The 27,247-nt window shown below is 38.0% G+C and overlaps 1 protein-coding gene across 5 annotated transcripts in view; it reads left to right on the forward strand.

The window, feature by feature from the left end:
* The window catches only part of METTL4 (methyltransferase 4, N6-adenosine), a 58,244-nt gene extending 31,798 nt beyond the window's left edge, over positions 1–26,446 (forward strand). Inside the window, exons 1-9 of one of the 5 annotated variants that reach the window (XM_025169650.2) lie at positions 47–198; positions 1,258–1,704; positions 3,395–3,457; positions 8,802–9,162; positions 9,730–9,799; positions 11,776–11,950; positions 15,291–15,397; positions 16,913–17,007; positions 25,735–26,446. In XM_025169650.2, the coding sequence (XP_025025418.2) occupies positions 1,312–1,704; positions 3,395–3,457; positions 8,802–9,162; positions 9,730–9,799; positions 11,776–11,950; positions 15,291–15,397; positions 16,913–17,007; positions 25,735–25,880 (1,410 nt within the window). In that variant the 5' untranslated portion in view covers positions 47–198; positions 1,258–1,311 and the 3' untranslated portion in view covers positions 25,881–26,446. Of the gene's footprint in view, positions 1–46; positions 445–1,257; positions 1,705–3,394; positions 3,458–8,801; positions 9,163–9,729; positions 9,800–11,775; positions 11,951–15,290; positions 15,398–16,912; positions 17,008–25,734 lie in introns of those variants that run through there. The other 4 variants (XM_007432986.4, XM_025169651.2, XM_025169652.2 and 1 more) reach the window with 4 other exon arrangements.
* The last annotated feature ends 801 nt before the right edge of the window (positions 26,447–27,247 follow it).

Here is a 27,247-nt window from a genome sequence, read left to right on the forward strand (position 1 = left end):
AACTGAAAGGAGTGGAAGAACCCGACGGGCAAATTACGACGTCATTTCCTTCTGAAACAGGAAATTGCTTTCAGACTACAATGGCTCGAGGGAACGGCTACGTTTCATCTCTATGATTATCTCTGGCGTTCCACGAGTTGTGAATTCCGGAGTTGCTCGCTGGCTGTGCGTTACAGAGGGCAAGGAGGCTTCTCCCTTGTGAGCGAAGTTTCTTCTTCTTTTTCTTCTTCCCTGTCGGAGTAAGGGGAATAGGTCCAGCTGGCATGCTACGGGCTGGTGTCTGACCTTCACGGCCTCTCTGAGCGCGGCTATTCGAGTCCGCGATGGGGCAGAAGACTCGGCTCAAAGGCTACGCGATCCACTCACCGCGATCGAACATGCACCGTTTACTCAGAAATAAATTCCATTGAATTCAGCACGATTTACTTATAACTATAACTTAGGGTAAGACTGCAGGAAAGAATCCAGTTCAGATTTCATCTCTTCCTGGGACTTCGCTAGATAGTTGTAGGAAACCGCTGTAGTGCAAGGGCTTTTCCAGAATTGTACCAAGATTGTGTACCTAAAGCACTGAACTCTCTCAAATATATTAATCTAAATGTTATAATAATCGTCCAGATTCTATAAGCAAAACTAACTTTTGTTTGCTCGCTCCATGGTTTGATGGGATTAGGACTATTGTCTACTTGTGGGCAATTATTTCTAGGTTTTTAATTTGAATATTATCCCAACACACAAACCAAATTCTATTGTTATATGTGCTTATATGGATTTTAAACTAGCATCTTGGATGTGTGCATTTAAAAGCCTTGATTAAAAGAGTTGGTAGCTACAGGGACAGTGAATAATGTATGTCACAGTACAGGATCTCATATGTCAACAATTTTTCACTGTCAAAGCATCTGGAGCATCTATTCTCCATATATTGTTATTGCTATTTTTTTCTTTTTTTCATGCAAAATACCATATAAGCTTTATCATCTGTATATATTGAATACATGCCTCATCAGAATGCAGGAAAATACCTTTTCATTGGCTTTAAGAATAGCCTTAACTCACATGAATTTCTTAAAGCAACAGCATCTTTTTTTCAGGCTTACACAGCTGCCTGAAAACGGTCAGGCTCTTGAACAGAAGACAGGTGTTGTGCTCACAGGAAGTGCTAGTAAATGTTCATAGGATTGAATTAAAATATTTGACATTTGGGTAAATGCAACAGTTCTGTATAGATTTACTTCTCTGTTTTTCCCCCCCCAGGAAATACAGTTTTTAATAAATCATTTGGAAGAATTATGCCTTGGAAAGCAGACAATGTCAATTGTATGTTATCTGCCAGCTGGCTGGATGCTAGATCACCTCTCCTTCATAAATAAAACTGGATACTATTTTTGCCACTCCCTTGAGCACTCAGCCCACGATTCTTTTGACAATACTGTTCTTCCTGCTTCCTCAGGTACAATTCTGCTTCCCATAAAATCATGTACAAAAAGTTTTGTTCCTGACTTTAGACACGAAGGAGAAAAAAATGGTCAGATGGTCAAGAGGACATACATATTTCGGGAAGAATATTTTAATGTACTTAAGCCCCATATTACTGAAAGCTTCCAAATGGAAAGGCATGATGGGACTAATCTAGAAACTGGTGAATCAGGACAGCAGAAAAGTGCCAAGGACAAGCCTGTTATTACAATTAAAGCCAAAAAGGTAAAGATAAGTTTCTTATATATTTATATACATTTACGTGCTGCAAAATTGGCATGAAATGAAATCACTGATCTATTATAAAATAGTTATAGGTTGCTACTTCTGCAGCCCAGCAGTGTACTCTGTAGACTGTTGGTAATATGCACTGTATAAATCTTACATGCTTTCAACATTTAATAAACCTGTGGTAAATGAAATCAAGTAAATCTAATTTTAGCATGTGCTAATAAAGTTTTATTATTTTAGTGAATGTATAGATAACAATGGTCCTAGAAGGACCATACTAGCAGTTCACTGAGTAACATAGTATTAATATGTGTCTTAAACTCATGTTGTCATATGTGTTTGCCATCCGTGAGTTGCACTGTTAGAAGGAATTTAACTTTTAATGCTGGTTTCCTTAAGTGGCAGCTTCTCTTTCAAAAAGCCACACGGCCTGACTTTCTTTCTTGGTTGAGACATATATGGGGACATGTCTAATAATAAAAGTGAGGGACTCTTTCCCATCAGTCCTCTGAAAATCCTGTATTTCCACTATAGACAATAGTTTAGAATGAAAAGGGTGCTGCAAAAACTGTAGTTTTTTTTCCTTCAAAAACCTAAACTTGAAGATTGTTTCTATTGCTCATTTATTCTGGATCACTCTCCCACCACCTGGTGTTCTCTGGATATATTACTACTACAGTTTCCAGGAAAATGTAGCACTAGCATTTCTGGAAGGGATCAGGGTAAGAAACACTAGTCAGATAATACCACTTCCCCTACTGTTATAATTTCCATTATCTCCAGCCAGTGCTGACTGTGGATTATGGGAGTTGTGTGTGAGCTCATCTGGAGAGTACTGCATATTGGAGAAGGCTATCTTAGGTAATTAGCATTTCAGGTAGTCCTCGGTTAACCATAATTGGGACTGACACTTCTGTCGCTAAGCAATGCGGTTGTAAAGCACAACATCACGTGGCCGCATTGCTTCGCGCTGGCAATCCCAGCAGTCCCGTTGCCATTGTTAACCGAATCTCACCGGTCATTAGGCAAGAACCCACCCTGATCCAAGCCATTCCTGGCTTGGTCCCTCCCAGCCCCGAGCTTTGGTAAGATAAGGGTCTGCCTCCTTTTCAACTCCTGCCCATCTCCCCCCCATCTCTGCCCTTTTGGCTGCCCGCCTACCCACTGCTGCTGGCTGCCCCAACCGCGCACCACTACTGTACCAGCTGGGGTCTTCTTTCGTACTGTCTTCTTTTGCACCAGTAGAGCCACAGCTTCTCTTGTGCCACCCAGCCCTCTGTTCTTTTGCAAAAGAAGCTAGGGCGTGAAAGAAGGACCTGATTAGAGCATGTACCTGCAAACCAAAAGCAGGAAGAAAATTCCCTGAAATTAACATTTCCCAAAGAACAGGAGGAATGGGAAATAAAGAAAGACCACAAAGGAAGCTTATGGTCAGTGGATTGTGAGATGCTGAGAAGCACTGCCACCCTCACATGTCCAACCGCATTAGGTTGCAGGTTGTACACCTGGGAGATATCTTTGCTGTTACTAACATATTCATTTAGTTGTCTTTTAATAGTCTTGTCAAGTTTAAGGAATGCAAGTTCATCACAAAATCCACCTTTTCCCCTTATACAGAATGTAGTGAATCTTAATGCTTTTGAGTGGTAGTATCTCTCACATGTGTGCCCATTTTCAACTTTAGAAACGAAAAAGAAGCAATGAACTTAATCACGGTGAAAGTGATATCTTAGAGTATCATTTAAAGGTAAGTTTGAAGAGTTATAATGGGAGGATGACCATTTGTTTTTGTGACATATATACTTACCTTATGAAATGTTCCATGAGAGTTACTTTGTATCTTGAACTAAAAGCTGAATTCCCACTTTGTGTTAAGTTAGCATGTGATTTGTTAGTTGTGACTTAATACATTGTATGAACCCAGTCTTGCTTAGTGCAAACCATGCTAAAATCATAGATACTGAAATGTTTTTCTTGGAAAATTCTAATAAAAGGTGTTTTAGTCGCAGTTTCTGCTATAAAGTACACTCTTTCACTCTTCTAAAAATAATGAGTATACAGTCAGGTCCAGAAATATTGGGACATCGACACAATTCTAACATCTTTGGCTCTATACACCACCACAATGGATTTGGAATGAAACAAACACAATGTGCGTTAACTGCAGACTGTCAGCTTTAATTTGAGGGTATGTACATCCAACTCAGGTGAACGGTGTAGGAATTACAACAGTTTGCATATGTGCCCCCCACTTGCTAAGGGACCAAAAGTAATGGGACAGAATAATAATCATAAATCAAACTTTCCCTTTTTAATACTTGGTTGCAAATCCATTGCAGTCAATCACAGCCTGAAGCCTGGAACGCATAGACATCACCAGACGCTGGGTTTCATGCCTGGTGATGCTCTGCCAGGCCTCTACTGCAACTGTCTTCAGTTCCTGCTTGTTCTTGGGGCATTTTCCCTTCAGTTTTGTCTTCAGCAAGTGAAATGCATGCTCAATGGGATTCAGGTCAGGTGATTGACTTGGCCATTGCATAACATTCCACTTCTGTCCCTTCAAAAACTCTTTGGTTGCTTTTGCAGTATGCTTTGGGTCATTGTCCATCTGTACTGTGAAGCGCCGTCCAATGAGTTCTGCAGCATTTGGCTGAATGTGAGCAGATAATATTGCCCAAAACATTGCAGAATTCATCCGGCTGCTTTTGTCAGCAATCACATCATCAATAAATACAAGAGAACCAGTTCCATTGGCAGCCATACATGCCCACGCCATGACACTACCACCACCATGCTTCACTGATGAGGTGGTATGCTTAGGATCATGAGCAGTTCCTTTCCTTCTCCATACTCTTCTCTTCCCATCACTGTGGTACAAGTTGATCTTGGGCTCATCTGTCCATAAGATGTTGTTCCAGAACTGTGAAGGCTTTTTTAGATGTCGTTTGGCAAACTCTAATCTGGCCTTCCTGTTTTTGAGGCTCACCAATGGTTTACATCTTGTGGTGAACCCTCTGTATTCACTCTGGTGAAATCTTCTTTTGATTGTTGACTTTGACACACACACACCTACCTCCTGGAGAGTGTTCTTGATCTGGCCAACTGTTGTGAAGGGTGTTTTCTTCACCAGGGAAAGGATTCTTCGGTCATCCACCACAGTTGTTTTCCGTTGTCTCCCGGGTCTTTTGGTGTTGCTGAGCTCACCGGTGCGTTCCTTCTTTTGAGAATGTTCCAAACAGTTGTTTTGGCCACGCCTAATGTTCTTGCTATCTCTCTGATGGGTTTGTTTTGTTTCTTCAGCCTAATGATGGCTTGCTTCACTGATAGTGACAGCTCTTTGGATCTCATCTTGAGAGTTGACAGCAACAGATTCCAAATGCAAATAGCACACTTGAAATGAACTCTGGGCCTTTTATCTGCACATTGTAATTGGGGTACTGAGGGAATATCACACACCTGGCCATGGAACAGCTGAGAAGCCAATTGTCCCATTACTTTTGGTCCCTTAACAAGTGGGGGGCACATATGCAAACTGTTGTAATTCCTACACCGTTCACCTGAGTTGGATGTACATACCCTCAAATTAAAGCTGACAGTCTGCAGTTAAGGCACATTGTGTTTGTTTCATTCCAAATCCATTGTGGTGGTGTATAGAGCCAAAGATGTTAGAATTGTGTCGATGTCCCAATATTTCTGGACCTGACTGTACATTGGTAAATATTAGGCAATTCTCATCTCCTGGGAGAGAAATCAATACAGGGTAATGAAATCGTTTTTCAAGGAGAAATGGTTAGTTAATCCCTCAGCTATGATAATTAGGAAGTAATATGCAAAAAGGGTATGTTTCATTTAAAGCCTTACTAATGCTTTGCCTACAGTGAACAGAGTGGTGTTTCAGCCATATTTTAGTATGGAAAAGTCACTATAAATGATATTTTACAAAGTATGACAGAGATACTGCAAGTCAACTATTCTGAAATGGTTCAGAATATATTCAAAATGCTTTGTAAAATGTAAACAAATTAAAAGATTGCAGTGACAGATCTCGATAAAATATTAAAGTGGCAAGACATCATACTACTAACAAAAGTATGTATTATCAGGGCCATGGTTTCCCCAGTTGTAACATATGTCTGTGAAAGTTGGATCATCAGAAAAGTTGAAGAAGGAAAAATTAATGCCTTTGGAGTTGTGCTGCTAGAAAAACATTGAGAATACTCTGGGCTATAGGGAGAACAAATAATTTAATATTAGATGAGGTAAAAGCAGACTTCACTGGGAGCATTACTAATGAAGCTAAAGCTTAAATATTTGGGGCACAAAATATGAAGGTTTTGGTGTTATTGGAGAAGACCCAGGTGCTCGGAAAAATGGAAGGCAATTGAAAAAGAGGCCAGTATAAAATCAGTGTGGCTAGGTACTCTCACTGGTGACACAAGTATAAGCACTCAAAGAAGCAGATACTGACAGACATGATGAAATGGTATCCATTGGATGCAAAGCCTCAGAAGTGACTGAATGATTAAAAAACAATAGCAATCCCAGTGAAAAAAGAGCTAATGTGAAACTTCCTTAAATAAAAATTCCTTAAATTCTTCTTTTGTAAGTGGTAGTGCAGACACATTCTATTTACTGTGACTAAGGCCATTTCCCCATTATTGACTTTTAATGTCTTAATAGCATCATCCAGTTATCGCTGAAGTGATATAAAGCCTATCCTAATTACTACTATTTGGGTATAACAGTAGTTAGATGACTCTAGAATATACTATAAGTTACTAGTTGAGAAATTACCTAAGAGATTCTGCATGGGCCAGAGTATGCTGTACTTTTAACCACAGTTAGACATGTAGTTAAAAGTACAGTTAGCTTTAATTGTGTTTCACATCAGTGGCAAATGCAGCTTTAGAGAGTAGGGAATTATTTCCTTCTGTGAGGGTACGTGAAGTCATGATTTCTCAACCACAGCTGAAAGAATATATTCTGAATAACATATGTGCTGAGCCATAATGTGATTTGTTTGGTTTTTGCTTAGCATTATGATAAAGTCACTTTTTATGGCTTAGTATTCTGAATTAACTAGGAACAGGTTTACATACTGTCCAAAGCCATAATATACTTCATATGATTTTGTTTTTCACTATTCTTATTTATAAACCATGAGTTTATTACATAGCTTGATGGGTGAATCTCTTGCTTAGATGTGTGGCTAAGCCATGGCTAAGTGTGATGCATGAATGCAGTTTGGCTTGTTCTACAGGCAGTCCTCAACTTATCACCATTTGTTCAGCGACTGAAGTTACAGCGGTGCTGAATGAAGGGACAACCAGTCCCCCAAGTTTCAGCTGTTGCAGCACTCCCATGGTTATGTGATTAAAATTCGGGTATTTGGCAGCCCACCAGCACTTATAACCTCAGAGGTGCTTCACCTCCCTCCATCTGCCTATCTGCCCCCCACCCATGCTCTTTGGCCGCCCTGTGGTCGTTGGCTCTGCCGGCCTTGCTTCCCCCAGCTGATCTTCGCCATCTTCCTGCTGCTGCTGACAAGGCGCATCCAGCCTGACCCTTTGCGAAGCAGCTGTTGACCATGCCAGGCCTTGTTCCCAAGGCCACACCCACCCCTTGTCCAAATCTCACGTGGCCTTGTCTAAATTGCATGCAGCCTTCTTGCGAAGTTTTGGAAAGCAGGCACACAAAAGAGGACTCCAGCTCTGCTGGTATGAAAGAAGGACCCAGTTAGTGGTCCTTTTCAAGGCAAGCATGTGAAAGAAGGCCCGAGCTGCACCGTTGCAAAAGAAGGACACTTCTAGCCAAGTCCTCCTTTCACACTGGTGCAGCTGGGGCCTTCTTTCACGCACCTGCCTCGAAAAGGACCTCTTCTAGCTGGGTCCTCCTTTCTTCACACGAGGCTTTCTTCCCCAGGTCGTGCACAGTGATTTCCTCGCGAGACCTGGGGAAGATGGCCTCGTGTGGCTACCAGCTGCCTCGTGAAGGGCCGAGGCAGGCACGCCTCATCAGCAGGAGCAAGAAGACGGTGAAGGTCAGCTGCAGGGTGTCAGGGGCCTTGGAGTGCAGTAGGGCAAGTGTGACTGCAGCTGGGACTGGGCTGGGGCAGCTGAGGCTTCCAGGGGTGGCTGCGACTTTGCGCTGCTGGGGCAACTGCAACTTTGCACCATACTCCTGGGCTAGGGTGGGGTGAGGTGGGGTGGCTGAGGCTTCATGCTGCAGTGTGGCTCAGGCTTCTTCCAGCCCCAGAGCTGCAGTGCACCAAAAAGCCCCTGAGCCACAGCATGGAAGTGGCCCCAGAGCCATGCGGTTCTGGGGCTGCTTGCCACCCTGCAAGGCAGGGTGTAGGGTGGGCAAAAGGGCAGAGATGGGGGGGAGGTAGGCAGGTAGGAATTGAAGAGGAGGCAGTCCCTTACTGAGGCTTGGGGATGGAAGGTATTAAGTCTGGAGTGGCTTGGAGTGGATCCTTGGCTAATGACTGGTGGAATTTGGTTAAGGATGACAATGGGGAGTGCTGGATTGCTGTCACTAAGCAATGCAGTCACACAACGTCATGCTTTACAACCACATTGCTTAGCAATGGAACTTCCAGTCCCAAGTCGAGGACTACCTGTACAAAGAAAAACACTCTTGTTACGTGTACATAGACCTTTTTAAATTAAGCCTAATAAATTAAGCATTTTGACGGTGCTGGTTGTTAATTGGCTTTGTTTCTTGATCTTGTGCATTCCTAAACACCATGAATATTTTGAGATTGTTTTGTTTCATTTTCAAATTGTAAATTAAGTGGTTTGGAATCTGTAAGCGACTCAAGGTGAGTGGAAGATTGCTAATACAATGAAATTTATAATTGTCCTATCTCTATTGTAATGCCTCTGTTTGTGAAAATGTCCATCTGAAGGATTCATAACATTCTCCTTTCAAACACCTAAAAATAATTTATAAGGTGAACAATTATGAAAGCATTTTCTAATTACTTAATGCTTAGATTGTGCAATCATTAATTCACATGAACTTATTAATAGATCGCGATTGACAAATGTATATGTTTCAAGCAATTTCCTTTTATTTTTTTTGCTGTACAGATCAGTGGCATAATTTTGGATGGGACCAGAAGTTTAATCCAGGAGGCACGCAGAAGTGGTTTCCTTCAGCCTAGTTCTCTAGAACAGTTTTACACCAAGACCTCTGACAGAGGACAAAATAATTTCAGTTTGGCTGAGCTATGTGAGATGGCCAAGTGTTTCGTTCCTGTGAATGAAAGAGAGCAAAAATGTGTAATAGACAAGAAAACTTCTGACCCAGAACAAGTTCAGTTAACCTGTGTCACTGAAAATAATACAAACAACGCAAAGATGTTAACACTAATGGGACAGAAGTACTTATTTCCCCCCAAAAGTGCATTTCTTTTATCAGATATTTCATGTATGCAGCCACTTTTGAACTGTAAGTACATATCTTAGTAAAATTATCTACTTGTCAGGAATCCCCAAATATTTTGCCATAGCAGTTCTGTGTATATTTTAGTAAAGAAGGAATTGAACGATACCTGACTGTCCGCTTGAACAATTTGATTTGAGCAGTAGTATTTTGCTTCGATATAAGCAAAATATTATATTTATCTCTGCGTATAGCGAATACCCAACGTAGTTCATGGCCCATTCCCTTAGGTATAATTTATGCTTGAAAAAATAATTGGCTAATATATAGGTTCTAGAACAAAGTCTGCCTTGATTGATAAGAAATATTTTATGGTACATGTGAAGCTGTTATAATTGCCTGTGATATGAAATTGAGTCATCAGCTAAGAACAGCTTTACACATAAAATAGTGTGGTTGATATAAACTTAAAACAGCAGATTTTATTCTGTATTTTTATTGTTTTAAAATGCAGGGAAAGATCACACTTTCACTTCTTTTGAAAGATGTATTAGGTGCTTAAAATATGGGAAGCACTTTTATAATTTCAAAGAATTGTTATGGCAATTAATGAAAAATATTTCTTTTTTCTAGATAAAAAAAAGTATGACATAATTGTTATAGACCCACCATGGGAGAACAAGTCTGTGAAAAGAAGCAGTAGGTAGGATTTCCCATGTGTATTTTTATATAAATTGAGTAAATAACTTTTAGTACCATGTCATCTGGCATGTTACGGTTTGCTAGTATAATAAAAGAGAGTAATTTGCAGCAGGGTATCTGAATGTATCACAAAATTTGTTATGTATGCTTGATATAAAAAATCAGTTAAGGGCACCATAACAAGTTTTTTATGATTGGAATTCTCAAATGCAAGAGGTTATAATGGTTAGCATTTATTCAATGGAATTATTCTATTAAAATGCTTAAAACTAATTAACTAGTAGATTACCATAATTTGGGATTATTATTATTTTTGTTGAGAATATTTCATAAATAAAAATATTAATTTAAGAGTATTCTAATGTAATTCTGGGTTGGTTTGGCTGAAAACATGCTGGTTATAAATATCGTAAATAAAAAATTAAAAATAAGTAACTTACTCTGCACTTTTAATATCCTTTTATTGGACCTAGAGTGCTTTTTTTGTAATTCAGAACTACTCAGGTGTGTTTCCAATTATTTTGCATATTAGAAAAGATGGTGAGCAAAATAAAAAGTGAATTGGAAAATGGGCAAGATAATTTCTTAAAATTAGTGATATATTCAGGGAATACAATATCTTTCAAACATCCATTTAAAGGAATAAAGGTAATCGTTGCTTATTGACTGCCTCGTTTAGTGACAGTTCAAAGTTATGATAGTGTAAAAAAAATAGCTTTGTGATCAGTCCTCGCATTTACGACCATCACAGCATCCCCGCAGTCACGTGACTGCCATTTGGGTGCTTTGCAACTGGCTTGCGACAAGCAGGGTTAATAGAGAAGACAGAAGTAAAATCGTAAGTTGCGGTCACGTGATGTTTTGCTTGACAACCAAAGGGGAAGTGAGGTCGTAAGCCCGTCGCAATTGTGTGATGTTCGACCTAGTGACTGTAGCACTTAGCGACTGAGTTGCTCATCCTGATTGTGGTCACTAAGTGAGGACTACCTGTATGTGGATGTTTTAGAAATATCATAGAAACAGTCCTTAAAGTAGTGTTTCTCAACCTTGGGAACTCTGGGAGTTGAAGTCCACATGTCTTAAAGTTCCCAAGGTTGAGAAACACTGCCTTAAAGGGTTGATATGTCAGTTAGGAGGAAAAGTGGCTTTACATGAAATGAGAAATAAGCAGATTGAATGAGTCTTTCCCAGAAAGCTGAGAGCTTGGTTTGTTTTTAAAGCTGAATGTACACAGAAATCTCTCTCCAAAGTTTACTTCATAACTGTTGCACTTTTAAAAAGAAATGTATAGTTTTGCAATTTTTAAAATAGTAGAAGAGGACTGTTGGCCCAGACTAAGCATCTGAATAGCTCAGCATTTTATATCCATGATAGATTAACTGCATGCTTTTGGGAAGCCTGCAAGCAGAACATGAATATAAGTCTCTTGTTACTTATCCACAGTAAATGTCATTCAGAAGCCTACAGCCTCATATCACAGGAAGTAGATAATCATTATTGTCAGCCATTGACAGTTTTATCCTATCAGAATTTTCATAATCCCACGTTAAAATTCTGTAACCTGGTGGCCAATAGCCAATCTTTAGGAGTAGATTTCATACTTGAACAAGATGTTGTTTCCAAAATACTGTATAAATAGAATAAATTGCAATCAAATTGCACCTCCAATGATTCATTTAATATTCATAACTGCAGAGAAATATTTCATTAAAAGCTCATTTTGCTTCAGAAGTTTTTTTTAATGCATATCTGTCTTTGGAAATGAAAAAGTATTGTAATTTGATTGCTGTGTTCAGTAGATCTGAATGTAAAGAGAAAGCCTTCCACCACTGGATGTCACTCTTGACTCAGATTTAATTTAGTGAGATGTTGTTAAATTAGACAAAGTTTGTAAAAAATTGTCAGACAATTTCAGACATCTGTTTTCCTTTCTTGCTTTGGATGAGCTCTAAACTTTCTCACTATATCCACATATAGGTATGGTTTCTTGTCTCACTGGCAAATCAAAGAAATTCCTGTGCCAGCACTGGCAGCTCCAGATTGTCTTGTGGTCACATGGGTGACCAATAGACAGAAGCATTTACGATTTGTAAAGAATGAACTTTATCCTCACTGGTCCATACATGATGTAGTTGAGTGGTTTTGGGTAAAAGTAAGTTTGCTGGATTTTTTTTCTTTATTCAAAATTTGTTTATAGTAATCCCAATACTAATTTTAGAGTACATTTTAAATGCATTTTTCATTATGTATGTATGTGTGTTTTTCTTAATTTGTAGGTGATGAGTTGAGATATGAAAGAACTCATACAGCTCAGTTCGGAACATTAGCCTTGCATACCGTATTTCTCTTATTATTACAATTAAGATTAAGAATTAAAAGAACAAATGCCTCTCAGAACATTCTCAGCCCAGAAATGCGTGACCAATACCAGAGCAAAGCTTATACTGTTTTTTGTTTTTCTACTAGGAATATTTGGGTGGGAGGATAGGTTTATTTATTTATTTGATTTATACCCCATCTTTCTGCTGTGGTAATCACTCAAAAACAACTATATAAAAAGTAAACATTAAAATTAATAAACATACAAAATAAAGGCACCTCCTGAGGGAGTATATCCCATAGCTGGAGAGCAGAGATGTCCTTTCTCATAGATCAGAAGGATGAGTTTCTGATAGCAGTGGCATCTTAAAAAGGGTCTCTCCTACCAGTGTTAAAAGCTGGACAAGGTCTAAATGGGAGAGGATATTCTATAGATAGTCAGTCTCTTTACGGTTTTATAGGCCAACATCGATACTTAAATTCTGACTGGTAAGCCATTAGCAAGCAATGCAGACTTTTCTGTATAGAATCATATGTTCCCTGTACTTTGCACTGGTTAGCAGCTTAGCTGCTACATTTTATGCCAGCCACAACTTCTGGACACTTTTCAAGGGTAGCCTCATGCAGAGCACAGTGGGTAACCATTGCCAAACCTGTCAGGTACAGGAAGTCATGCAGATAGTGGGCTAGACCATAAATATACAAAGGTGCAGCTTGCAAATTCAATGATAGCTGAGGATCAAGGAGTTCTTAAACTTTCAGAGAGAGTGCACATCTGCCCAAAACAAGCTGAATTTCAATTTCCAAATCCATTTTCCTGCTTACTAACTGCACTGCTGTCTTGTCTGGAGTAACTTCAGCTTGCTACTTCTCATTCAGCCCATGATTAAATTTGGACAATGTTCAAGTATATCAGTTGTTTCTTTGGTATAGTATGGTAAGGAGCTGATGACACTCATTTGAAAATTCTGGATGACCTTCCCCAGCAGTTTTGTGTAGATACCAAACAGCATATGGATAGGATTGAATCTCTCTAGCTGGCAGACGGTTGTCCCCAGCACCAGGTTCTGGTTATGACAAAAGGTCTTCCAGGATGAGTGGCTTTGTGAATGCTTTAGGCCACACTACAGTATGCAAGGCACCTGGGTTTGATGATCACTTTGCTGTTTGTCAGTCACCTTCTCCTTTGAAGAACACTACAGAAGATGTGCTATTTGCCTCCTCCAGACAGGTTACCACTTCCAGCTTTGTAGTTCTGGGCAGTCCCTCAACTGGCATCCAGCTGCATGTTGCCTAGAACTCTTCAGCCTATGTGAAAAATGCTGTCATGAGCAGTCATAAAAATGTCTAGCCTGGAAGCACATTGGCCAAGACTGGGGCAGGAGCTGAGGGGAGACTTGACCTGCTGTATTTATGTAGGCCATATGCATTTTGAGGCCACTAATGAGACTAATTGGCTCACTTTTTGCTTTGGTGAAGTGAATGACATTGTTTCCAAGGTGCAAACCAAATCCAAGCTGTTTCACACAGGTCTATTCCTTCCACTGTTCCAGCCACCCAAATGCAGACGGTTATGCTCAGAATTGGCAGACTGCAGGATGGAGCATGGGTTAGTGAGATGAAATTTCTGTAGCCCATGTCCTTTCTACTACCTGCCTTCCAATCTTAGCCTGATCTAACATTAAGGAGTAGGACTTTTAGATTGGAGAAGCTATTGTCACTATGTTGTTGATTTCCTTAGTTAAGTTATAAATGGAAAGGGAGGAATGCCATTCTCCCCTGGTGACCAGATTGCAGCCTTTCAGCATAAATCTCCCCTGTCAATGATTTTATCAGTGTTCATTTCCATGCCATATTCCATTCCACAATCTCTCCCATTTTCCTGCTCTCTTAACACCAGGCCATGAAAGAAAACAGCAGTCCAGATTCCGGCCCTCCTCCTAAGGACACAGTTATATGGAGAGGCACTGTTGCAAAATGGCTACCATGATGGGTGTAGTCAGTCACAAAATTCCTGTGAAGCAATTGCCTGCCGCCCAGCTCTACTAGCTCTTCAGGGTGGCTTTTGCCACCGTAGTTTATCTTTGTCCTTTTCTGGACAGATGAACACATGAACAAGCACTGGAAAGCTGGCCCTTAAGATGTTCTTTTCGAAAGTTGCCTTTGGAGTTTATAGAAAACCCAGAGACATTTTTGGAAATGTGGATTATGCATTATGCAGCTAATGCTTTGTTTTCTAGCACACACTAGCTAGAACCTTTTTTTAAAAAACTAAAAGGTGGGACAGGGAGGCTGGCATCCCCAGATGAGGTTTCTGTTGGTAGAGTGGCACCCTTAGGTGCCTCATTTGGGACCCAGATTGAGTAGATGGTGCTGCTCTTTCTGTACATGTTTGTCCAGCTGTACATTTAATTTAATTTAATTCAATAGAGGTCACTTCTAGGATAAGGGTCTGTAAAGCTGCAGACTACTAATATGTATCTTCCTATGTATAAAATAAAGCAGTCTTGGTTTTAGTTGATGCAGAATAATTAACGTAACAGATAACAGCAAACAAATGAAAACTCTAGAATAGTTTTCCAACCCCTCTTCCCAGTAATTGTGAAATGTGATATTCATAGCAATAAATAGTAATTATTAATGAGGTTCATGCTAGTTCTATTAGTTCTACTTAGATTTGATACTGAAATTGTATCCATAGTTAAAACTGAGTTAATCTTGTTTTTTTGTCAAAGCACTAACTTCAAATTTGCTTTTACATTTGGAGCAATCCCTTATTCAATAGCTTCTCTGAATATCTGTGAATCTCAATATTCCTCACCTTTAACAGTTAGTTTGTACTTACTAAAGCTGACACAATTAGCTGAAGTTTAAACTTAATTTTTAACGGAAGCTTAAATTGGGAAATTTTTAGCATTTAGCCTCAGTGAGTGATATAATAAAACATTAGAATTGATTTTATTTGACCAGATTTGGACAGCTCTTGAACCCTGATCTGGAGAAATTTATATATTGATATGTACTTTTATTTGTAGTCATGGGTGCAGTACTCTACTAATACAGAAAACAGCAACTGTTTTCTGTATTAATAACAAAGTTGTGTAAATCACACAAAAATAGCTTGTTATGCTGTGTTTATACTTGCTACATTTCTTCAAGTTTCTCTGTCTCAGATTACAAAGTCTGGAGAATTTGTGATCCCATTAGATTCTCTTCACAAAAAGCCTTATGAAATTCTTGTGCTGGGCAGAGTGCAGGGAAATACAGATGTACCGTTAAGGTATGGATATTGTTTTTGTTATATTATTAATGTGCAGTATTATTGCATAGCATTTAGTTAGAAATGCTTAGCTGAGTTTTGCGAACAGGTGTCAAGGAATAAGAGTGGGGTTTCTTGATACAGGACTGAGGAATGCTAGCTTTAAGCAAGTTGCAAACTATAGTTTTTATTTTTTTCAATTCTCTTTAGTTGCCTTTTTCCCATAATGCTGCAACATTATTTTTTTCAAGAAATGCTTTTAAGTGCCTTTAATGAATATCCAGTTATTACTAAATGGGTGGATAGAATGTCATTGTAGGGCCAATAGAGGCAACTACAGGGAAGGTTCACAGGAAGTTGATGGGGGTTCATGGCAGACTAAGGGCAAAGGAAGAAAAGTTCCTTCAAACACAACCAGTTTTCTATTGCTAGAGCCTTGCCTTTTGATTAGGGCAGTGTTGTCCAAACTTGGCCACTTTAAGATGAGTGGACTTCAACTCCCAGAATTCCCCAACCAGCATCCATGCTGGCTGGGGAATTCTGGGAGTTGAAGTCCACTCATCTTAAAGTGGCCAAGTTTGGACAACACTGGATTAGGGGTTCTGGGATTGTGGGTTGTTTGGTTTCTTTTTTTAACCCACAGGTTTCATGGCCTGAAAAAGTTTGAAATCTTCTTACTCACAGAATAGTTTTCACCAAGTGGGCACCCCCTAGATGTGTTAGGCTTCTATTCCCATAATGTCCAACCAGCTAGTTGGAAATTATTGGAATTGAAATCCATCCAGATGGGGAACAGGGCTAATAGATTGCTTTTTTCTCCAAAGAGAGAATGCCCCCTGCTTCTGAAGCTCCACTCAGTTTTCTTGTTAGCAGGTGGCAGGTGGGGAAAGAGAAAGCTGCTGTTAACAATAACTAGGAATCACACTTTCTTTACTATCAGTCAGAGTTTTGTCTTTTGAAGAGTTGGGAATTGACAGCTGAGGGATAGGAGTGGGTAATTAGTTAGTTATCCTGTTGCAGCAAGAAAAGGACAAGGTGGCTGAAATTCTATAAGCCAGGTGTTTTCTATGCTCCCCTCATCTACTTAGGAAAAAGCTGCAGTTAAATCTTCCTTACGCCATCTTGTGTTAGCCCTAGAAAGAGCATTGGCTGCTGCCGCCAAATGGATCATTTGTGCCCTGGAATTACATATTGATCTGTTTTTTAAAGGCAGGCAGTATTCTGCATTGGAAACATATTGGTTGTGCTGTATTTGTCTTCTTCTGGTAGTCTTATATTTTTATTGGCTTTCTTTTTGCAAAAGCTTAGGAAATTTCATAAGCTGCCTTTTATCTTTCAGAAAAAGAAATACACTCAACGTTTATAGATTAGCTTCCCTACAGCTTCCAGTGTGAGAGTGGTCTCTGCGTTTTGTTTTATCGTTGTCATTATTCTGTTTAGGAAGAGAAGAACCAATGAATGTACAGATCTTTCCCAGATATCTGTATATCTCATTTAAGTTTTTCCTTTTAAATTTTGTTGTGATATATAAAACAGGCTTTCAGAAGATGAAAAGTTTCCTGCAATTCCTGATCAGAAATTAATTGTTAGTGTACCTTGTACTCTTCATTCACATAAGCCTCCTCTTTCAGGTAAGTTCCGGAAATAAATTCTTACAGTGCAATATTTTTAGGGTGTTATATTTTCAGTTGTTGATATTTGTCTTGCTAGTTAATGGCTTAAGTACTCTTATCCATTTGTATTGGTAGTTTTGGACCATCATTAATATAAATGAAAGTTTGTAGGAAATTACTGAAAGTTTGGGCATTTTCATTAGACACTTAACTGTGAATGTCAGTCTGTCAGTCTGTTCAGTTTTGACCAGAAACGCTAATATATAGTTCTATTACCTTAGGCTTAACAATCATTATTGCACTGTTAAAATGAGCTGATCTTTAAAAGATGATAGCCTAGCAGATTTTATTCAGAGCATTTCCTGGGAATTGATTTTGAGCTAATTGTTCTGTTTGAGAGCGTTGATACTTTGCAAGCAAAATATGGGGAAGTAAAACAAAGTGATGGCAGAGAAATATTCTTTTGTTTGTTCCACCCCTTCCACTCCATTTGTGGCTACTCACTAAGTCATCCTGATTATGAAGTTCATTAAAATATATGGTTGTAGACCAAACATGAGTAAGTCATATAATACCATGCTTACAGGTCAGTTATCTTGTCTCTTACATGAAACAGAGTATAAATCAGGTTAATGGGGATACTTACTCTTGAATTCTTCTGAGCCTTCTGTGAAGGCATGAGCAGATTATGTCCATTCTGGCCATTCATTAGCCGTAGACCTACATAAGACACTATGGCTTGCTCAGTACTGCTTTTTGGTAGGGGAACTAATACCCATTCTCACTTGGTTGCTACTCTGCCATGATAAATACATACGACATTCACTCTTTCCACAAGCCCCTATTGCTAATCACTAAATGTATTTTCCTTTGAAGCACCATGCCAATATTTGATTCAAAAGTTGGGTTCTTAGCCTTCTCACTTCCACTAGTTTTGAGGATCTAACTTCAAAAATTTAGCTGAGCAAATAAGCAGCTTGCTTTAGTGAATCTGTATGGAAAATAATAATATAGCTGTGTAACCATATCTATTTTAGAGCTTTTCACATATTCATTTACTTTAATTACAGCAGAAGCTTACAGTATTCTTTGGGTATGGCAGTGTATAAAGACAGAAGGCAATATTTACAAAACTGTTGCATTTTGCAAGAAGGATTACCTTCAGTATTTTAAAGGAAGAAGGTTCCAGTCTTAGAGCTGAGGCCTACTGAATGAACATTACTACTTTGCAGCTCAGTATTCCCCAATCTGGCACCTTCCAGAACCGCAGTCTGGTACCTTCCAGAAATATGACAATGAGATCTGTAACCTGAGGATAGCAATGAAGCATTTGTGACCATTAGATGGACCCCACTTCAGAATTTAAAAGTTGAAGCCAAATCATGAGATTTGGGCCATTTTAAACATCTTTTTTTAAATATATATTTTAGTTCAGTTACATCTGGAGGATGTCACATGATGGAATCATTGCTGATCTCTGTTATAGTTTAACAAATCTGGGCCACTAACTGGGGAAGGGCTATCCCCATGTTTATAGCAGGACACATCTCTTGTAGTTACAAAATTGAAGAAATAATTTCCTTCAAGCATAGTTAAACAAGGCAGCAGGAAGGCTACAATTAAAAATTAGTTTATTTGCTTGTGTATGTTATTTTTTAATTTGACCAGATAGAATAGTTTGCAACCCTGTTCTTTGCTAGCTAACTGCTTTTTCAAATAAGACAATATTATAATTTGTTTGTATACTTCACATTTCATTTTATACACACATGTGGCTAATTTCTAAGGTTGAGTAAAAGAAAGCAATTTTTGAATGATTATTCAGAACAGCATAAAACTTCAGACAACTGAACTGCAGATTTAAGGGCTGACAAGATATTCAAGTCTTGTCAGTAGAAGAAGAGAGAGAAAATGTGTTGCAGTGGTGAAAAACAATTACCTGGAATTGCCAGTAGAGGGAAGTTTTTCCCAAGTCATTTAATACTATGAACATGAAGAAAAAGTTGGGATGAGAAAAGACAATTATCTGTATACATTGTTTTGTTTTAAAAAGCAACCAGTGCAATTAACAATAATATTTTTTACCATTAGCATTTTATTTTAATGAAAACCTCCTGGCTGATTATAGCATTTTTTTCCTGAAAAAAAAGAGGACTTTGTATATTAAAGTAAATAATCAAAAATATACTTTATTTCCTGATGTGTATTTAACTATGAAATTGTGACACTAGGAGTTTCTAACTACTTTGTTTAATGCTTACATTATTAAAGTGAGCTTTTACTTTATGTAAATATGGCAAATAAAATTTAACTTAGATTACAGAAGTTTATATTTGTGGTCCTGATTGTTCCGGGAGAAAGAAAATGTATATCCCAGACATATATCAAAGAAGCTCCCATTTTAGTTACTGTTGTATACTTACAGTGGGGCAAACAAGTATTTAGTCAGCCACCAATTGTGCAAGTTCTCCCACTTAAAAAGATGAGAGAGGCCTGTAATTTTCATCATAGGTATACCTCAACTATGAGAGACAAAATGGGGGAAAAAATCCAGAAAATCACATTGTCTGATTTTTAAAGAATTTATTTGCAAATCATGGTGGAAAATAAGTATTTGGTCAATATCCAAAGTACATCTCAATACTTTGTTATATATCCTTTGTTGGCAATGACAGAGGTCAAACATTTTCTGTAAGTCTTCACAAGGTTTTCACACACTGTTGCTGGTATTTTGGCCCATTCCTCCATGCAGATCTCCTCTAGAGCAGTGATGTTTTGGGGCTGTCGCTGGGCAACACGGACTTTCAACTCCCTCCAAAGGTTTTCCATGGGGTTGAGATCTGGAGACTGGCTAGGCCACTCCAGGACCTTGAAATGCTTCTTATGAAGCCACTCCTTCGTTGCCCGGGCGGTGTGTTTGGGATCATTGTCATGCTGAAAGACCCAGCCACGTTTCATCTTCAGTGCCCTTGCTGATGGAAGGAGGTGTTCACTCAAAATCTCACGATACATGGCCCCATTCATTCTTTCCTTTACACGGATCAGTCGTCCTGGTCCCTTTGCAGTAAAACAGCCCCAAAGCATGATGTTTCCACCCCCATGCTTCACAGTAGGTATGGTGTTCTTTGGATGCAACTCAGCATTCTCTCTCCTCCAAACACAACGAGTTGAGTTTAGACCAAAACGTTCTACTTTGGTTTCATCTGACCATATGACATTCTCCCAATCCTCTTCTGGATCATCCAAATGCTCTCTAGCAAACTTCAGACGGGCCCGGACATGTACTGGCTTAAGCAGGGGGATACGTCTGGCACTGCAGGATTTGAGTCCCTGGCGGCATAGTGTGTTACTGATGGTAGCCTTTGTTACTTTGATCCCAGCTCTCTGCAGGTCATTCACTAGGTCCCCCCATGTGGTTCTGGGATTTTTGCTCACTCGTTCTTGTGATCATTTTGACCCCACGGGGTGAGATCTTGCGTGGAACCCCAGATCGAGGGAGATTATCAGTGGTCTTGTATGTCTTCCATTTTCTAATTATTGCTCCCACAGTTGATTTCTTCACACCAAGCTGCTTGCCTATTGCAGATTCAGTCTTCCGAGCCTGGTGCAGGTCTACAATTTTGTTTCTGGTGTCCTTTGACAGCTCTTTGGTCTTGGCCATAGTGGAGTTTGGAGTGTGACTGTTTGAGGTTGTGGACCGGTGTCTTTTATACTGATAACAAAGTCAAAGAGGTGCCATTACTACAGGTAATGAGTGGAGGACAGAGGAGCCTCTTAAAGAAGTAGTTACAGGTCTGTGAGAGCCAGACATCTTGCTTGTTTGTAGGTGACCAAATTTTCCACCCTGATTTGCAAATAAATTCTTTAAAAATCAGACAATGTGATTTTCTGGATTTTTTTCCCCATTTTGTCTCTCATAGTTGAGGTATACCTATGATGAAAATTACAGGCCTCTCTCATCTTTTTAAGTGGGAGAACTTGCACAATTGGTGGCTGACTAAATACTTCTTTGCCCCACTGTATATGGTATATGAAAATATACCTTCAGAGCAGATTTTCACTATCTGGCATTGTTCTTTAGGAGCATCTTTCTAAGAGATCTTTTGGAATAATGACATCATCTCATTTGAACCATCTTTTGCTTCTGCTTTTCTGCAAAGCCAGACTGAGCTGATAAACTGGCTTTAGGTAGCAAGGAAGAACTTTAGGGTAAGAATTTAGGAGAAGATTGGGCTCTCATGTTTGTAACCTACAATCCTTAATCCCAGATTAGATTTCCACCCTCAGTTTAGGGAATGAGCAAGGCAGAGTTAAAATTCTAATTCTTCAAATTTTTAATTTTGCTTTGTAGATCACAGCGGTTTCTTTGGCAGCCTGCTCCTAATAGCAGCATTTAATTATTTTGATTACATTTTTATTTTTATCCATAGGCTAAGAGAAAGAAAATCTATGAACTTTCTTTTCCTTAATAATGTAGCATTGCTTCAAATGTTCACTTTTGACACTTTCAAGACTAATGAATTCAGTATGTCACATACTTCATGGTGCAGAGTCTGTGTCATCAGTTGCATGAGTTTCAGACATAGACTGTCTGTATTTTCTGCATTTCATTTCTGTCTGATTTTACAGCTTGTAAGCCCTCATTCTCCCATCATTCACAATTACAAGATTCAGTCTAGGATCCAATCTGATGATCACAGACTGAATCAAAAACTGTCCACTTTGATTCAGATCTTGAAAACTAGCACAAAGGACCTTCCACTGAGTAGCCTCATAAACTCATAAAGGTTAAGCATGAATAGAATAATATAAGTCCTGTTTTATTGCCCTGGTCAGAAAAAATTATTCTTTTATTTTACTATTGGGCTTTTACAAACCTGCATCTGATTTTGTTCATAGTGTTCCTTAATTTATAAAGCTTTTGTTATGTAAAGATAAAGAATTTAGTGAGTTTTCCATCTAAAAATGTGGACTGAAAAAATATGTAATGCAGTATAAAATCAAGGTAATTTTCTATTTCTCGATAAATTCATTTTCACATAAAATGAGAGAAAAGAATATCCATGAGAAATTATAGGACTGAAGAATCCTTACTGGCATGAATGGGCTTTATTAGTATCAATGCATGCTACACATTACAGCTGTGTGAATCATTCAGGGGGGAGGGGTCATGTCATCCTGTAGGTTTGAAGCAGTCATTTTGAGGTTTTCCCAGCTCATTTGCATGTACTTGTGCATGTAGAAAAGTCACTTCCACCAGGATCACTGCCAAGACATTGCCATGATCAAAGTGTCCTTTTAAGCAATAATACAACAATAATTCATTGATATGAATTACTCATAAAGTACAATTGGATTCAGAAAGAACTTGGCTAAAGAAATAAAAATGAAATTTATTGTAGTATTATTTTAAATATTAGTTCTTACATTTGCTTTCTTGTGATTTTAAAATACCAGTAATAGGTATGGAAAACCTTAATCTTGCACTTTCTATAGTATTATTTAATCTATGCTACCAGTTTATCCCCTCTATACTATATTTTAGAAGTTTTTATTTATTTACTATATGTATGCCTGCCACAATTGCAAGACTATCAGTGGTTATGTAAAATTATATTTTATTTCTTTTTATATTTACATCTTCCCCTTATTTTGTATAACTCAAGGCAGAGGCAGAGTATACATAATGTTCCTGCCTCTTAATTTCTCCACACCAACCCTTCAAGGTAGGTTGGGCTTAGAAAATGAGTGGCCCAAAGTCACTCAGCTAGCTTTCATTCCTAAGGGAGGACTGGAACTCACGATCTCCTGGTTTTTAGTTTAGCACCTTAACCACTACACCAAACTATCTATTGTATAATCATGTTTTATTTATTTTCAGTGATATGCAATGCCAAGGCTAAGAATTACATCCCTTGTAGTAGGCATATATGTAAAACAGTAGCTTCTGAGAGCAACTGAGTAGATTGGGACCCGAAATTACGGTAACTTCAGGCAGGATAACAAATCTGAGACTAGTATTGTGGCCCGTGGACTAGACAGACTATCATCCCAGTCCATATGCCTGTTCCTTTGTACTCAGAGAATAACAGTCCATTTCCGTGGTGATATAATATTTCTCGATAATTACATGTGCAGCCTAATGCTCATTTATCTAGGAGTAAGCCCCACTGAATTATGAAAAGACAGGGGCAATAAATAAAAATGAATAAATACTAAATCCCCTGAAAGAGGGTATGCTAAATATATATCAGGTGGCAATTAATCTGCATTGTGTTTATGCTTATTTAAAAGCAAATAAATGTATTCTATTTCTAAGAATTGTTTTGCCAACTCCCTGAGCAAACGTCAGAATAGAACCTTCCACTGTTTTTGGTACCTGCTTTTGTTGTAAAGATGTAAAAATCTGACTAGTGTGTACAGTTGGCAGTTCAGTGATGCCCTATGTGAAAAAGATCTGTCCAGATATTCTTCCATAAAATAAGCTATGAATATTAATACTGCCCCGAAAACATAATGAGGTACTGTCAGTGTAGTATCTCCCTCTATTCAGAATGCTTAGCCTTCAGCTGGAGAATGAACTTTGAAATGGAGCCAAAAGAGAAAGTATGTTAGTAATGGGTGAGTTTAAAGGAAGATGCACTAAATGCTCTATCACAACAAGAGGTAAATTTTTTAAACATCATAATCACTTGTATCCTGGAACAGATACTATATTCATGAAACCAAAAGGAAGCTTTAATTCTTAGTGTTGCTTGAAGCTTTGTATAAGAGAAAGCACAATTTGAAAGGTGTTTGGGACCAATGACCATACTGCTGTTAAAAGGGAAAATGGTTGTTCACCAATTATGGTCCAGGATATTATGTTAAATATAATACCAGCATTAATTGGGATACAGTATTAAATTGGGGAAACGGATTACTTCAAATACAAAGAATGGAAGCTCATATAATATATAGATTGTAAATCAGGAAAAGTACCACCAAGCCCAAAAGGTCAAATTAATAATCAGTTTATTATGTATGTCAGGCAAATTGTTGGAGAAGATAAGGGAAGGAATTTATTATCTAAACAAGAAGAATTACTTGAAGTAGATGGCACTAAAGACTGCCGTCTAGTGTTTTGGGGTCTTTTGCTTCCCACTGACGTGTTTGCATGCTTTGGGAACAGAATAGAATGCCAAGCCTTTGGCCTCTTTCAGTACGACTCCTGTTTTGACGATCAAAGAGTTTGTGAGTCAAGCAAACTCTTTTTGCCTGAAATGGATACCAGTCCTCTAGAGTCAGAAAGGGAAGAGTGAAATTGCTGTGCAAAGTTATGGCTGGCAAGGGAAAGGGGAGCAGTAGCAAGAATGTAGAGCAGAGGATGGGCAACCACCTCTTCAGTTATGTGCAAGCTATTTCTAAGCCAGTTAAGACAATACAAATGTTACATTTTATTAAATAATCTAGTGCTCCTGGTTAAAACATGTTCAGCATAAAATAAAATAGCAAAAGTGGCATTTTCAGTGAGCAGGAAAAATTAGGGGTTAATCATCTCATAGTTTTAAGTGTCAGAATAGCAACCATAGCAGAGAAGACTTAAAGGCTATTTTTAATATAAAATCAGAAATTGCTGGAGGGAAGGTATGGAAGAACCAACATTTAGTAGAAATACCTTGTGACAAAATATGTAGGTAGGATGACAATACAATCAACACCAAGTAAAGCTTTTCATGGAAACTATTTCAGTGGAAAGGGCACTTTCAAGTATTGAAAGGATTGAACACAAGGGATTTGTTCTCATTTCCTGTTTCTTTCATTTTTTGCTGCCTTCTAGAGGTTGTACAGATTTACAAAGCCTGGAACTGGTAGCCCAAATTACACACAGGGCACTTGTAGCTATGATCTGTGAATATTGTTGAAATATTTTGGGTCACAGTTTGTGAAACTGGTGCCAAAATACTTCCAAGCTTAAACATAATTGCCATCTGGTTATAGTGAGAATATCCTTAAGACGTACTAAGAATGATATATGATTATACATATTCAAATTACAGTATAAAGGATTAATTGGCTATTCATACACAGAAGAGCATGACTGATTTATCTGGTATCTTCAACTTTAAAAAATAAGGTATTGTAAGGAATTAATAATCTGTATATTCAGTAAATTACAGTCTTCAGGGATCATCAATAGGAAATCGCAACAGTTTAATTGACTTAAGGTTAGATTTGCTTCTTCTCCAAAAGGGCCATCTGAAGTCAGTGAAGTCTAAACTGGGAGTAAGTCTTATTGAAATGGAATAATTATCTCTTAAATGTAAAATGCTGTTACCAGAAGTGTATAATTAATGAAACCAAATGGTACCTGGCAAGGATTGTTTTATACTTATATCTGTTTTGAATCTTAACTTCAAAATTTGAGGGAAGAAATGGTAAAAGATGTAAATATTTACCTATCTCAATCAAGAGTTGTTTTGGCAACTTTCATAAATGAACTTTTGGATTCTTATGATAGTACTACAGTCCTCATCTCCTGTCTCTAAATAAATATCCATAAATGAGAGTGACTGAAAGTTCTGGTCGTATTGTTCATTCTTCCAAGGACGGATATTTCATATTCCTTCCTAACAATATATAATAAAATTGGCTAAAAAAAAAATCCTTAAAGTTAAGTATTCTGTCTTTATTCCCCAGCTTCCAACAGCTTAGAGAAAATTCATCATCCTCACCCTATTTTTTTTTCTTTTTTCCACTTCCCAGAGATTCTGAAAGAATATACCAAGCCAGATGTAGAATGTTTGGAGCTGTTTGCTCGGAATTTGCAGCCTGGATGGACCAGTTGGGGCAATGAAGTCCTCAAATTCCAGGACTTGGACTACTTCACTGCTTTACAGAATAATGACTAATGATACTTAATTATTTTTGAAGATTTTGTTTCTGTGTTCTGAATTTCCTCTGCTAATTCTAACCCTACATTTTGAGTAGTGTGAACAACCTATGTAGAGTAAATTATTGTAGTCCAATTAAAAGGTAACAAGGATGGAGCTTGTTCCTCCATGCTGAGGTTGTGGAGTATCAAGGTCTTATTTTTCTGTTGCTATCCAAACGCACTGTTGATCTTGCTGTTCGTCACCAAAGACAAATTCCTTGTATATATTTTATACTTGGTCATTAAAGTTTTTTGTATTGTATTTGTACTACAAACTGGCCTGGCATTCGCTAACAGTAATCTGAGGCCAGTCTGATATCTGGAACAGCCAACCCAACATCTCACATCTTCTGTCAGACACCATGGTATTTTGCCTCCTGCTCCCATAATCCTCCCAGTAAATCTGGATCATTCCTGCATATCCAGGCTCTGGCTCTTTGAAAGATTGGCCATAGTTGAACAATTATTTATTTCACTTCTGTAGTGAGATGGGCAGCATGTATGAATTTGAAAAATGAATGAATAAATAAATGTTACATATTGCCTCTTTGTAACTTCTAGTTCTGTTATTAGAAGTGTTTTACATCTTATATTTTGATACTGCATATTCCTTTCTATTTTGAAAACAAGGATTAAAAATGAATGTAAAATTTAACTTGATAATTTTTAGCATTCTCTGACTTAGAAATAATGGCTTTAAAAAGGCAATTAAAGCATCTCATAATAATATCCCATTGAAAACAGTATTTTGAGCAGTTTTGTTTATTGGTTCCACAGGGTTTTGGTCAGGATTTATGTCAGTTGGATTGAATCCTATGTCTATGCTTTAATTATTTTTTTCCTTTTACATACCAGAATTGAATTTTACTGAGCATCTATTTTTCTGATATTAGATCTTAAAAATGTATTTCTTACAATGGTTATTACAGTAATTAAATTATGTTTTTCAGCAATAAACTGTAGGAGTTCTTTTCTCCCCTTAGGCTTCAGTTTGAAAAAAAAATCCTATGTTTATATATGCAAGACTGGAAAAAAAATAACCATTATTTAAAAGAAAAGAAAATAAATTTCTGTGTACCACAAAGTAGATAACCTTTAGAATGCTACTATATGTTCACAAGTAGACTGGTAAGGGTTTGTTTGTATTTTAATTTTAAAAAATCAATTTCAGAAATATTTCTCCTTGATACATTATTTACCGGCCTCATACTTTTTTAAGTTGTATGATTGAAATAGTGTTCTTTGTTGTCTTGAGACCAACAAGGCTAAAACAATAACTGGTTTGTGTGTGTTTTAAAAAAATAGTAGGATGTAAATTCCACACAGAAGGAAATAATATATCAG

This window comes from Python bivittatus, unplaced genomic scaffold, assembly GCF_059951505.1.
Source record: "Python bivittatus isolate LINGU-HERP-01145 unplaced genomic scaffold, Pbiv_v1 ctg000840_np1212, whole genome shotgun sequence".
NCBI classification, from domain to species: Eukaryota; Metazoa; Chordata; class Lepidosauria; order Squamata; family Pythonidae; genus Python; species Python bivittatus.